At 34.9% G+C, this 14,100-nt stretch overlaps 1 protein-coding gene across 2 annotated transcripts in view; it reads left to right on the plus strand.

The window, feature by feature from the left end:
• SPRED1 (sprouty related EVH1 domain containing 1) overlaps positions 1–14,100 on the plus strand; it is a 114,611-nt gene that overhangs the window by 71,234 nt on the left and 29,277 nt on the right. For both annotated transcript variants that reach the window (XM_057722509.1, XM_057722508.1), the window contains one exon: positions 2,082–2,131. In XM_057722509.1, the coding sequence (XP_057578492.1) occupies positions 2,082–2,131 (50 nt within the window). The remainder of the gene's footprint in view (positions 1–2,081; positions 2,132–14,100) is intronic.

A 14,100-nucleotide genomic window follows, 5' to 3' on the forward strand; every position in this document is an offset into this window, starting at 1 on the left:
TAGAACTTTCAAAATCCTGTGTGTGTATGTTACTCATATCCTAGTTTTGGTTATTATAAAGAGAAAATTTATAATAAATATATGTCAGCTCCAATTATTCTATAGCAAAACCTTTAACTCTTTACCTAATTTCATTAATAAGGATTGGCAGAGACCTCAACCCAATCTTTCCCTTTGTATAACGTATCAATCTGTTAAGAGCATTAACTCTAAAGCTTGCAGGTTTTAAAGGGAGGAAGAATATTTACATGTAAGACTGGCGTCTGCTTAACTTAAACAGAAAAGAAATCACATTAAAACCCATTTCTTTCCCCAAAAGAAGTCATGACTAGGATTTGATTTGTTTTTCTAATTAAGAACGGAAATTCTATTAGTAGAAATAACCTTCTTACACAATGAAAATGTGTTGACAGAATTGTGACTCGTATATTTTGAAGATGGCATTTTAGTAGGAAAATTAGAAGAAATGAACTAATTATGAGACAAACCATAGGCAAGAACATGGAAATGCTTAGTACAAATATGTATTGATAATGTATGAAGCTGAAGTTAAATAATGTATTTAACTACTTTAAAAGACTAGAATTTGATAAACAAACAATCTTTGATTTCTGATTCAGAAAAAAATTCCATGAAATGATAGCAGTCATTTTATTTTTAGTATGAGAACCCATAAATTCTTCCTGTATCAGTGTTCTCATTGTTTGCTGTACATTTGAATCACCTGGGAGACTTATGAAAAATAGAATAATTGGTCCCCACTCCAGCCTACTTGAATCAGACTACCTGGGTAATGGTGCTGAGGCATTCCTTTTTTGTTTGTTTGTTTTAAAGTTTGTACATTTCGGATGTGATAAGGATTTGTCAAGTGATTATATATCATGATTTTGGGGGCAGGGGAAGATGAATATATGGATCTTCAGATTCTTCAGTGGTGCTTGTGGTTCTCAAACCACTGCAAATAACTTAAAATAAAAAAAATACATATGATACACAATGCCTCACCCCACAGAGATTCTGACATTGTTTGAGACTACTGACATCAGTATATTTTTTTAAAGTTTCCCAGTTAATTCTGATATTTAGCTAGTGTTGAAGAACCAGTGCTTTAAAAAGAAAACTGTTATCCATGGTTGCTGGGATTTTTAGTTTTGGATTACTTTTATGCCCACACTCATACCCCCGTAAGAGCATATACTTCTTTCACTAGAATCAGATAGATTGGGTTTTACCTTTAAAAGAAAGTTAATAAGGAGAAGCTTACAAATACCTAGCCACGTTACAGCATTCAGCTGTGTCATTGTTTTTGAACATTTTTAAAAGCATACTGGTTAGTATTATTATCAGCCACTGTATGTTTTCAACAATCCCATTAAATTTTTCTTACTTAGCCTTCCATGACAGTAAGAATGAACTATGCAGCCCTTTCCATAGCTCAGCTTTCTCTTCATCTCCGTGCTAGCTATGTCTCAAGGGTAGCATAAACTCAGAATACTTTGCAAAGGTAAATCCTTCCGTTTTAATTTATTGGAACTAAAGGCACTCTTGAACGCCATGGAAACTTGTGGAGGCATTGGTGCACAAAAGTCAGTAGCAACAATTGACTGTTGACTATCAATAGTAGATTAAGGCTCATTTTTTTTTCCTTACTAAAGCAACTGAAATCTTAATTGTGGGTACTAAATACTGTTTCCTGGGTCAGAGTATTTAGAAAAATTGAATAAATTATGTGGACATCACCTAAACAATAGAAAAGTATGACACGTACTCTTCATAGCAGTTTGAGTATTTCAGAGAAATTAGGGGCAGGGCTTGCTAGAGACAGCACACTTTCACAGAAAACATCTCTTTAAATAAGTAATTGGAAATTTACCTGTAAAAGAGGAAAGCAATCACTTTATTCTCTACTCTTCTAACAAAGGGGCAAGCATGAGTGGCCAACATCTGACTGGTTGCCAGGCAGTCCAAAATGATCTCTGATCAGTCTTCTACAGTATCACAGTGATATTATCAATTAGTCAGTGATACTAAAATCTAAAACAAAAATTCTATGCTTAATTAACTTTTATCTGTTTTCTTAGGATGCCCAGCATTTAAAAATGAAGCTGAAGGAGCAGAAGACAACTTACAAGTAAGTAGTTTGGCTAAAAAGGAATTTCTAAACATAAAGAATATGGCAGAAATCACTAGTCTTAATAAAGAAACAATTCATATAAATTCTTAAGAAATTTCTAGACATCGTATTTGTCAGGAAATACAGGGAAACAGAACCAATAGAATGTGTGTATGTATATATATGTATGTGTATATATATGCACACACATATGTTTGTATGTATACTTACATTAATGTATGTAATGTATACGTACATTAATATTTAGAGAGAGGGATTGGTTTGTTTGGTTTGTTTAAGGAATTGGCACATATGATTGTGGTTGCTGGCAAGTCTGAAATCCACAGGGTAGGCAGGTAGGCAGGCATCCTGGAAATTCTGGCAGGAGTCCATGTTTTAATCTTGAGTCAGAAGGCAGTCTCAAGGCAGACTTGCTTCCTCTTTGGGGGACCTCAGTCTTTTCTTTAAGTCTTTTCATAATGAGTCCCACCTGCTTTATGGAGGATAATCTCCTTTACTCTGAGTCTACTGATTTAGATGTTGATCACATATGAAAGTGACCGTCATAATATTTAAACTGGTATTTGACCAAACCACTTGATACCATGGCCTAGCCAAGTTGATAGATAAAATTAAGCATTATAGATATCCATCCCATAGGCAAGGTACTTGTATTAAAAATTCATAGAAAAGTAATTGCAAAATCATTAATAAGCATATAGGCACCCTTCTGTTTTATCTCACTAGTAATCAGCAGGTAGTATAAATTAACATTTTTGAGTTACCAAATTATCAAAGATTTAAAAATTAATATTACCCCAGACTGTGTCTTTCCATGAGGTTGACAGATTGATGCTCTGCTAGAGAAAATATAGATTGGTAGATTCTTTTTACAAAGCAGTTTGGTAATATGTATTTAAAAGCCTTAAAAATAGAAATAGGGACTTCCCTGGTGGTCCAGTGGTTAAGACTTCGCCTTCCAATGCAGGGGGTGCAGGTTTGATCCCTGGTGGGGGAGCTAAGATCCCACAGGCCTCCTGGCCAAAAAACCAAAACATAAAACAGAAGCAAGATTGTAACAGATTCAATAAAGACTTTAAAACTGGCCCACTGTCAAAAAAAAAATCTTAAAAAAAAAATAGAAACATTCATGCCTGTTGATCCAGTGAATCAATTTAAGGAAGTAGAGATACACAAAAATTTGTATACACAGATTTTTGGGTGTGTGTTTAAGAAATATTGATAATAAAAAATAAGCTATCTAAATAGAATGGAAGTGGTTGAATTAATTAAGGTATCTGTCATGTGACCACTAAAAACTTTATTATTAATTTACTTGCAATGTATTGAGTAGTGAAAACATGATAATTATATGGTGTCATCATCCATCATTACTTAGATAAAATGTTAATTTTGTTTGCTTTTTTTTTACGATTTATTTTATTGTTTATTTCTTTGCTTTTGGCTGTGTTGCAAAAATAATATCATTGCAATAAATATCATTGCAACGCACAGGCTTTCTCTAGTTGCAGCGAGCGGGGGCTGCTCTTCATTGTGGTACTTGGGCTTCTCACTGCAATGGCTTCTCTTGTTGTGGAGCGTGTGCTCTAGGCTCATGGGCTTCAGTAGTTGTGGCTCGTGAGCTCTACGGCGCAGGCTCAGTAGTTGTCGTGCATGGGCTTAGTTGCTCTGTGACATGTGGGATCTTCCCGGACCAGGGCTCAAACCCATGTCCCCTGCATTGGCAGGCAGATACTTAACCACTGCACCAGCAGGGAAGTCCCTGTTGGTTACTTTTGGATTGTGGAATACTGAGCTGTATGACTTTCTTTTTAGTGCTTTTAATATTCTAAAGAACTATATTAATACTTTTAGGATAATAGTGAAAGACTCGAAATTTATATGTATGCCTTGTATTGATAATCAATTATTCATACTGTTGTAAAAAGTTATCACCCAAAGACATGGCAAAATGTTTTATGTACATTTATAATCAGAAAATAGAAATGATTTTTATTTCTGAAAATTTGAGAAATACAGCAAAGTTCAAAAAATAAAACACAAATTGCTGCCATACATGATAACCATCATACATATTTTCATTTTTTTAACTTATTTTTTAAATATTTATTTGGCTGTGTTGGGTCTTAGTTGTGGCATGTAGGATCTTTAGTTGCAGCATGTGGGATCTAGTTTCCTAACCAGAGATTGAACCCTGGCCCCCTACATTGGGAGCATGGAGTTTTAGGCACTGGACCACCAGGGAAGTCCCATACATATTTTTAATTATATCCTCTGAGTTTTTTTCTGTACAAAGAAATGGGTACATGTGTTGTTATGATATTATTCTATAGCTTTTTTTCTTCACTTAAATACATTATATTTTCTGTGCCCTTAAATATTTTTTCAAGTTTATAGTTTTTAATCTTCTTTTGTCTATGTAATTTGTTTGCAATAGATGTATCCTTATTGTACATTTAAGAGTTCTTATTTGTGTTTTAATATATGTGAATCTTTTTATTTTATTGATGGTTAATTATTTTAAAAACAGTTTCAGTTAATTATGTGTAAGAAATAAGTAATAAAATGCAAAATAAATATATTTTTTAGTTTAGTGTTTTACAGAGTTCTGTTATGTTCTGGTATCAGTGAGAATGTGGGGCTGGAAATGGGAAGACATTTTCTGAATTGCTCCCTGTGAAGAGAGTAAATTTGGTTAAAATTCAACTTTAAAAAAGTTTTTTAATATTCTGCTTTGGTTTTACTTCATTTCTATATATAACATTGTATAGAAGAAAAATTTTTACAAGACTTCATTGTTTGCAAGACTTAGTGCATATCGCAATCAGTGGGTTTTGTAAAAACCATTGTCTTTTCATAATCACTTTTACTTCTAGTATCATATATGTCAGGCCTTTGGTGTGGAGTAAAAAATGGGGAAGATACAAATGAGGAATAATAAATTTACCACAGAGGCAAACAAAATAGTAAAGTTTTAGAAACAGAAAAGAGGAGGCTAGTAAAGAGAATTACTGTATAACCAAAGGAATAAGAGTAGTTAATCTGTTGTTAGCTTCTGGAATCTCTGTTTCATAGTAAGGTCTCTCCACTGCTCACAGTCCAGCAGGTCACACACACACACACACACACACACACACACACACACACCCCCAAAAAGAGTTATTTACATTTTAGGTTTATTATACACCGAAGCATTTGCTTGGTTTTTATTTTCATAATAAAATAGAAAATGTGCATTGTCACTAGAGACTGTAAAATAGGCTTCCATTATGGTGTTTTAAAATAGATTCTTGTATACCTTTTGGTGGAATCTTATTCTCCTCCCCTTGAGTGGGCACTATACTTAGTGGGTTGTTTCTTAACAAACAGCATATGGTAGAAATGACAAGAGTTATGACTTCTAAAGGTAGGCCATAAAAGATATTGCAGCTTCTTTCTGGCTCTCTCAGATCACCTGTACTGGAGGATACCAACCTGCCATGTCATGGGGACACTCAAGCAACTCTATGGAGATGTCCTTGCAGTGAGGAACTGAAGCTTTGTGACAATAAGCATGTTAATGAGCCATCTTGGATGCAGGTCATTCACCCCCAAATGAGCCTTCAGATGGCTGCAGTGATGGCTGATGACTTAACTGTAACTTCCCTAGGGACTATGAGCCAGAACCACCTACCTAAACTCTTCTTGAATTCATGACCTACAGAAACTGTAAAATAATACATGTCATATTAAGCCTCTAGGTTTGGGGTAACTTGTTACTAATAGAGATTTTGCAACCCATAATGGGGTGCTGCTGTAACAGATATTTCAAAAATGTGGCATATAATTTGAGCTTGGGGACAGTAGATGGAAGCGTAATGTTAAGCCTTTGAGGAGACTGCTGATGAGGACTTAAATGAAAATGAAGAAAACCGTATTGGAAACTGGAAGGAAAGAAATCACTGTTATGTAACAGCAGAAAGTTTAGCAGTACTATCACCTGTAGTAATATGTGAAGTAGAAAACTTCTGCTTATGGTAAAACGGGGGGTGGGGGGGGTGAGATGGGGGGGGAGAAACAGGCTCAGGAAGGGCTCCTAAATTTAAAAAAAGAACCAGGAGTGGCTGATTTTAAAAATTCTCATCCTCTCAGTATGTTGAACTATGCAAAAATTAGGAAATGGCTTCCAGGCAAAGATCAAATCCAGGGCACTCTCAGAATGTTTGTCTAAAGATGAAGCCAATGGTGTGACTATAAAATCCTTTGTTAAAACTTCAGAAAGATGTAAGTTGAGCCTCAGAGAACCTTTCAATCAAAGTAAGAGGGTTTAAAGCAGATTAATGGTGTCCTTAGCAGAAATTTAAAGTAGAAAAGAATTATTGCAGATTTGTGACTGCGCTTTTTGTCTAACAGAGTGAACCCCAATAAAATTCCCAAGACCCACAATTTTTTTTTAATTAATTTATTTTTGGGGGGGCTGCATTGGGTCTTCGTTGCTGCGCATGGGCTTTCTCTAGTTGCAGCGAGCGGGGGCTACTCTGTTGCGGAGCTCAGGCTTCTTACTGCAGTGACTTCTCTTGTTGTGGAGCATGGGCTTTAAGTGCACAGGCTTCAATAGTTGTGGCACACAGGCTCAGTAGTTGTGGCTCGCAGGCTCTAGAGCACAGCCTCAATAGTTGTGGCACGCAGGCTGAATTGCTCCATGGCATGTGAGATCTTCCCAGACCAGGGATTGAACCCGTGTGCTTTGCCATTGGCAGGCAAATTCTTAACCACTGCGACACCCAGGGAGTCCCGCAAAATTTTTCAAAAGAGTTAATTGGCAGAAATATCACAAGTCTGAGGAGTGGCCCCTGGGATACCCAAAATTCTACTGTTAGGAAACAGGTTGAAAAACATTTTTGCATGTAAACATGGACTACCTTTCATAAAATGGAAAGATAACTCAGAAATAGAACCAAAATCTCAAAGGGCAGAGCCAAGAGCTATGGAAAATTATTCCCATATTCAAGGAAATTCTAACATCTTCCCCCCTTAATTAGAGAATTACTTTGTATCAGTGACTCCATTTTCTCTTACTTTAAAAGAGAATGTTTTGTAACAGGTATCCTCTACCTGTCCTACCACTGTATTTTGGTTGTGCATGGGGCAAATACTTTGTCTCTTTAGTTCATAGGTCCTCACAATGAGAGGAACTGCACTTAAGGAACACCATTCAGCTAAGTTGCTCCCAAATTTCTCACTCAAAAGAAACTATGAGATAGTAAATGTTCTTTGAAGATGCTGTTTTGTGGTAATTTATTATGCAGCAATAGCTAGCCAATGCATAAGTAGAAAAGGAAGATGATTAGAATGAAAGCTAACATTTATAGTCGTGTTCATTTTGTCTTGCTGCTATTCTCAGCTTTTTTAAATGATACATCTAGCTTAGGCTAAATTCCATCTTTCAATAGATAATTGTATTATATCTTGGTTTGATAGCCCCTTTATAACTAAAAGTATGTTCAGGTAGGAAAAAAACACAGTTCTTATTAGTTAAAAAAAATTCTGAGCCTGATTGTATATGTATAATATATTAACCTTAATTATACCAAAAGGGGGTGGGGGATACTGAGATGCTAGCAAAATGTGAAATTTTTAAAAAAGAATCAACTTCCAGAATTAAACTACCAAAGAAAACTGTTAAGTTTACTTTAGCACCGTTTTTTTCATGATATGCTAAAGTTTTCACATACCTCATTCTTATTTTGGAATGTATGGGAGGTTATTAAGTATTCTAGTTCAGTTAATCACTTCATTAGGAACAAAGTACATTATTGTTTCATAATCCACTTATGGGCTTGACATACATAAACATTTTGAAGTTATTTTGAGTGCAAATTGACTGTAGTTTATAATGGTGGTTATGTCTGGTTTACTTTATTAGTGATTATTTGCAAAGACAACTAAAATGGCTTCAGAAGAACAACCCGTTATCTAATTTTTTTAACCCCAAGGAATTAATGACTATGTTATAGTTAGATCATAAATGTCTTTAAGACATTAAATATCAGAGTGGAAATCCTCTCCATTTTAAGTATTTATTAATTCATTCAATAAATATTTGAGCACCTGTTCTGTTGCAATAAGTATGCTAAGCATTGGATTATCTGCTGGTAGACAGCTTCCAGCAATTCAGTATCTTCATCAGTATCATAAATTATCAAAAAGATACTTACCTTTCTATTCCATATCTGTCTTTGAAGGGTTTCATAACATCATTTAGATTTAAAGTCATATCTTGCTCATCTTTTATTCCTGATGTTTAGTACAGTGTTGACCATATACATAGTTGGTACTCAAGAAAGGTTTTTTGAAGAAAAATCTTCAAAATTATGTTTGTTTTGTTTGTTTTTTGTTCTGCATTTATTTGTTTGTTTTTCTTTTTAAACAAACCCAAGCAGCAGTAAGGTTTGAATGTTCTTTTCATTTGGTTTCTTTATTTGACTATATTAGTGAGCCGGTTAAGGTGGGTTTTTCTGTTTTGTTTTAATGTTACCTACATTTGCTTTAAGATTATTTTTACAGTGTTTTTCCAACCAGAGTTGTTAGTTGTAACAGCTCTTATTGTTCAGATATCCTAAATTGCTAACAAAACCCATAAAACTCACCTCATGATTGGTTTGTGATTATAAGAGGAAAAGATCTTTGGGGTAAAAGAAAGATGATACCTAATTGATCTGAAGTGAAAAGGTGTCATATTTTCTCTTGGCCACTGAGAAATACCTGACTAACTTATTCTTTTTTAGAATTCAGTATGTCATTTTTCAGCCAAATGATTAAAAGGATTGTTATTTACATTTATTGTTTAAAGTCATTTGCTTTAGTCAAGTGGGATATGAATTGTTCATGTACTCATTTTCAGAGATGGTAACATTTTAATAGGGCCCTATATCTGAAAACTGAGTTAATGGATAGAACTTTATATAGCTAGCAAAGTGTATTTTATATTGCTATGATCTCTCACCATCCTACCGTAAGTACCATCTTATACTTAAGTTCCTGTAACCTTCATATATTTTAGATTGAGTTTTATTCAGTTATCTAATAAGGGAACAAAAAAAACTAATCTTTTTGAGTAGTGTTTTGTCATTATTTAATTTTTTTTCCTGATTCTTAAACTAGTCTTCATGTAGAATATTTGGATAGTTAGGATATTATAAAGAAGAAATCAGGAATCATTTATCCCTACCTAGTAGTAAATTGGGTACTTCTGACTAACTTTTTCTTTGTTCTTGCATGTCGTATTCAAATACATACTTCTTTTTAAAAGCCCCATCAGAGGGCTTCCTAGGTGGCGCAGTGGTTAAGAATCTGCCTACCAATGCAGAGGTCACGGGTTCGATCCCAGCTCCAGGAAGATCCCATATGCCGCGGAGCAACTAAGCCCATGTGCCAAAAAAGAAAAAAAAAAAGCTCCATCAGAATCAGTCTCTTCTGCATTTTGATTGTGTTTTTGAAAGGATTTTTCTTTGTATTGGTAATGGTAGTGATAGTGGTGATTGGAATTTAAGTACTATAAATCATAAAATTTGAACCCACACAGTCTAATTTTAGAGTCTTTGAATTTTGCCATTGTATTGTGTAACTACGCTATAGTTTTTCAACCATTCATGTTTTGTTGAACATTACTGCATTTTCCACAGTCTTGTTGATTAATTTTTGTTGGTACATCTGAATGTGACCGTAGGATAAAATCCTAGAAGTAAATTTACCAATTAAAAGATTGTCTAAAGATTTATATAGTTAGCAGGAACTATGCAACTCTTACCTGTATATTAACTAAAAAAAAGATTTACAGACAATAAACAATCCCTGAAACCTAATACCACATTTAAGCCAAACTAACTTTTCAATAAAAAGGTAGTTTAATTTTTCTGTTGTTTAATAGGGTTGAGGACTTGTTTTTATTTTTTGTTTTTGCTAGACATTATATCTTGGTAGTTTTCTCATATTCCTTCAGTGTTGTTTCATCACTGATTACTGTGTTCAGATTGCCTAAACAAAATACTATATATGTTACTAATATTCTTAGACAAAGCTCATAGACATCCAAAGTTAAAATTCAAGGTTTAGTTTATTCTTAAACTAATCAAAAGTAACCAAAGAATTCTAGCAAACAGAATAGGAGACTTTTGTGGTCAAATATGAAATGCATTGCTGCTGGGTGCTACATCAAAATGTATATAGTGGGGACTTCCCTGGTGGCACAGTGGTTAAGAATCCGCCTGCTGATGCAGGGCACATGGGTTCGATCACTGGTTCCGGAAGATCCCACATGCTGCAGAGCAACTAATCCCATGCACTACAACTACTGAGCCTGAGCTCTAGATCCCATGAGCCACAGCTATTGAGCCCATGTGCCACAACTACTGAAGCCCATGCACCTAGAGCGTGTGCTCTGCAGCAAGAGAAGCCACCGCAATGAGAAGCCTGCACACTGCAATGAAGAGTAGCCCTGTTCGCCACAACTAGAGAAAGCCCACGCCCACGCACAGCAGTGAAGACCCAGTGCAGCCAATCAATCAATCAATAAATAAATTTATTTATTTAAAAAAATGTACATAGTGATGTTGTTGGGCTTGTAGAATTATTAGTGATTTTTCCCTTTTCTGTGCCAAGTTTGCATAATTTGACTATATAATTTTAAATACCAAAAGAATAGCTGTGATAGCATTTTTAACATATGCAATCCTAAAATACAAGATTTCTTTATCAAAGAACAGTTAAAATTTTTTCCGTCATGTGAAAATAAACTAATAATATAATTATTTAAAACATCTCTTGTTGGCTATGACCCAGTCACACATTCAAACCTGTGATTTGTGGTATATACAACTATAGAATGAAAGTTTGGAGCAATTGATAGACTATGATATTACTTTTTTTCATACTAGATTATTTATTGGGAATCATACATTTTAAAAAGTTTACAGAACAACGCTGTTTTCTCTGCCTCAGAATTAGTAGAGGGAGAAGGGAGAAAGGAAGGAGAAGAGCAGAATCTGTATTTATTTTCTCTGCAGCTGTTATCTAGACTTATGTTCTGATAGAGAGCTACAGCAAGAATTATTTTATTACTTCATAGTGCATCCTTTTGCCTCTACACGCAAAATTGCTATAATAAACTTGGAGAAATAAAAAGCTAAACAATCTCTGAGCAACCACAGTTGAGCCAATGCCAGCACAGAAGTAAAAGCATTGGGCTTCCTAGGTGGCACAGTGGTTGAGAATCTGTCTGCCAATGCAGGGGACACGGGTTCGATCCCTGCTCCAGGAATATCCCACATGCCGTGGAGCAGCTAAGCCCGTGAGCCACAAATAGTGAGGCTGCACTGCAGCTAGTGAAGCCCACCTGCCTAGAGCCTGTGCTCCGCAGCAAGAGAAGCCACAGCAATGAGGAGCCCGCGCACCACAACGAAGAGTAGCCCCCACTCACCGCAACTAAAAAGAAAGACCATGCACAGCAAAAAAGACCCAACACAGCCAATGAAATAAATAAATAAATAAATTTATTAAAAGCATTGAGTGTGGATGCATATTCCTGCTGCAGACAGCTTTTTAAAAGCTGGAGATCGTGCAGATGTATGTACATTCTTTGTATGTATCACATGTTAGATTTTCTGCCCTTGTGGAAGGTTTTTGGCATTTTCCACTACCTAACTTGAGATTATATCCCTTTTCTCATAGTAATTGTTAAAGAGTTGTAATCCAGTAAAAAACATTCAAGTTTGACTAAGCCAGAATACTTTTTACTCAGTTTTATCCAAATTTTAAAAAATGTTTTGGCTATCATTAATTTTAACAATGGAAATGGTGCAAATAATGTTTTCTATAAAATAAGAATTAAAACTTTTTTTCTTATGAGTTTGGCAAAGATTGTTAAACGTTAAGGCCCAGTGTGGGTAGAGATGAGGAGATAGTCTTTTTGAGAGGTTTTCAAATAGCGTATAAGTTTGCTAGAGGGTAGCTTATACTCTCTAGTATTAATGAGAATTAATCCTAAGGAATTAATATTACCAGTGCACCAAGATGTATTTATAAGGAGGTGCATTGCAATATATATGACAAGAAATTGGAAGTGATTTAAATGCCCATAATTAGAGTTTTGCCTACAGAATATATAACATATACAAATACTGAACTTCTTTGTAACCGTTTTAAAGCACAGGGTACATCTTTATATATTGACACAGGGAGAGGTTCATGGTATGTTTTGTAGTAAAAGAAAGCACTACATAGATAGATTTAAATATATAAATGGAATCAAATTATACAGAGTATAAATATATATACATGTATTAAGAAGTCCAGAAAGATATGCAGATAATAATAGGTGCTATTCCGTGGGGAGGGGGTGAAAAATTTTTTGTGTAATTTGAACTTTTAACAGTTATTAAAATTATGTCTTTCGTGGATGAAGACTTTTTATTGTTGTTTAAGGAGTTCTTTTTCTACATTTTTTTCTGTTGTCAAATGTACTCCCAAGGGTCTATATTAATATAATGTGATCTGGCTTGTGGTTATTTGCATATCACTGATTATTTATAGGGTACTCACTACGTGTCAGGTATAGTTCTAAGCTCTAGGGATAGAACAGAGGCAGATTCTGTCATTACTGGCTCATGGGAGAAATACACATAAAAGAATATAGGGTGATAGATATAAGTATTTTTGAGGAAGTTCAGAGGAGGGAGTAACGTTGGAGTGGATGAAGAGACTGAGAAGTTTCTAGTTGATGTCAGAGAGTCTTTTTTTCTTTTCAATTTAATTTTTATTTTATATCAGAGTATAGTTGATTTACAATGTTGTGTTAGTTTCAGGTATACAGCAAAGTGATTCAGTTATACAAATACATATATCCATTCTTTTTTAGATTCTTTTCCCATATAGGTTATTACAGAATATTGAGTAGAGTTCCCTGTGCTATGCAGTAGGTCCTTGTTGATTATCTGTTTTATATATAATAGTGTATATATGTTAATCCCAAACTCTAAAAAGGAGTTTTTCTAGTGGAAAAATTGAAGATAGTCTTTGTGGGCAGAGGAAATGACATGTGCAGAGAATCAGAAGTGTGAAATGTCAGATGATACTGGAGAGAAACAAGTACATCTGAAACAAAAAGAGATGATGAAACAGTAGAGTTGGAGCCATGGTAAAGCAACAAAGCTGTGCATTCATTTGTTAGTTCTTTTGTTCATTCTCAAAATTTCTTGTTCATGAAAAGAAAACACTGTGTAATTTTTAGTAAGACTGGTCCATTATCATAGAAATTAAACAGCATGTCCATAATTAAGAGTGAAAGTTGTGATAATGCCTAGTCTTAGTGAGAATGTAGAACATTGCTTTTGGATATGTGAATTGTTAAAACCACCTTGGAAAATAACTTTTATTTTATAAATCAGAGCATATGTGTATCTTCTAATCCAGTATTTCCAGCCCTGGATGTGTATCAGAAAAATTCTTGTACATATGTATCATGAGGCCTATAGAAGAATGTTCTTAGCACCCTTGTTTGAAATAGCAAAAAATTAAGTATTTTATCTTAGGCAAGTTACATAATCTCTTTGACCTTTATTTTTTTTTAATTTTTTAAAGCTTTTTATTGAAATATAATTGTTTTACACTCTTGTACCAGCTTATGAGTTACACCAAAGTGAATCAGCTTATATACATATCCCCATATCCCCTTCCCTCCTGCAACACCCCCCCACCCTCCCCGTCCTGGCCCTCTAAGGCATCACCCATCATTGAGTTGATCTCCCTTTGTTATACAGCAACTTCCCACTAGCTCTCTCTTTTACAGTTGGTAGTATATATTATATGTCTGTGCTACTTTCTCACCTCGTCCCAGCTTCCCCTTTGCCCCCGTGCCCCCAACCCCGTGTCCTCCAGTCCATTCTCTGCATCTGCATCCTTATTCTTGTCCTGTCACTGGGTTCATCAGT

This window comes from Hippopotamus amphibius, chromosome 2 (assembly GCF_030028045.1).
Source record: "Hippopotamus amphibius kiboko isolate mHipAmp2 chromosome 2, mHipAmp2.hap2, whole genome shotgun sequence".
NCBI classification, from domain to species: Eukaryota; Metazoa; Chordata; class Mammalia; order Artiodactyla; family Hippopotamidae; genus Hippopotamus; species Hippopotamus amphibius.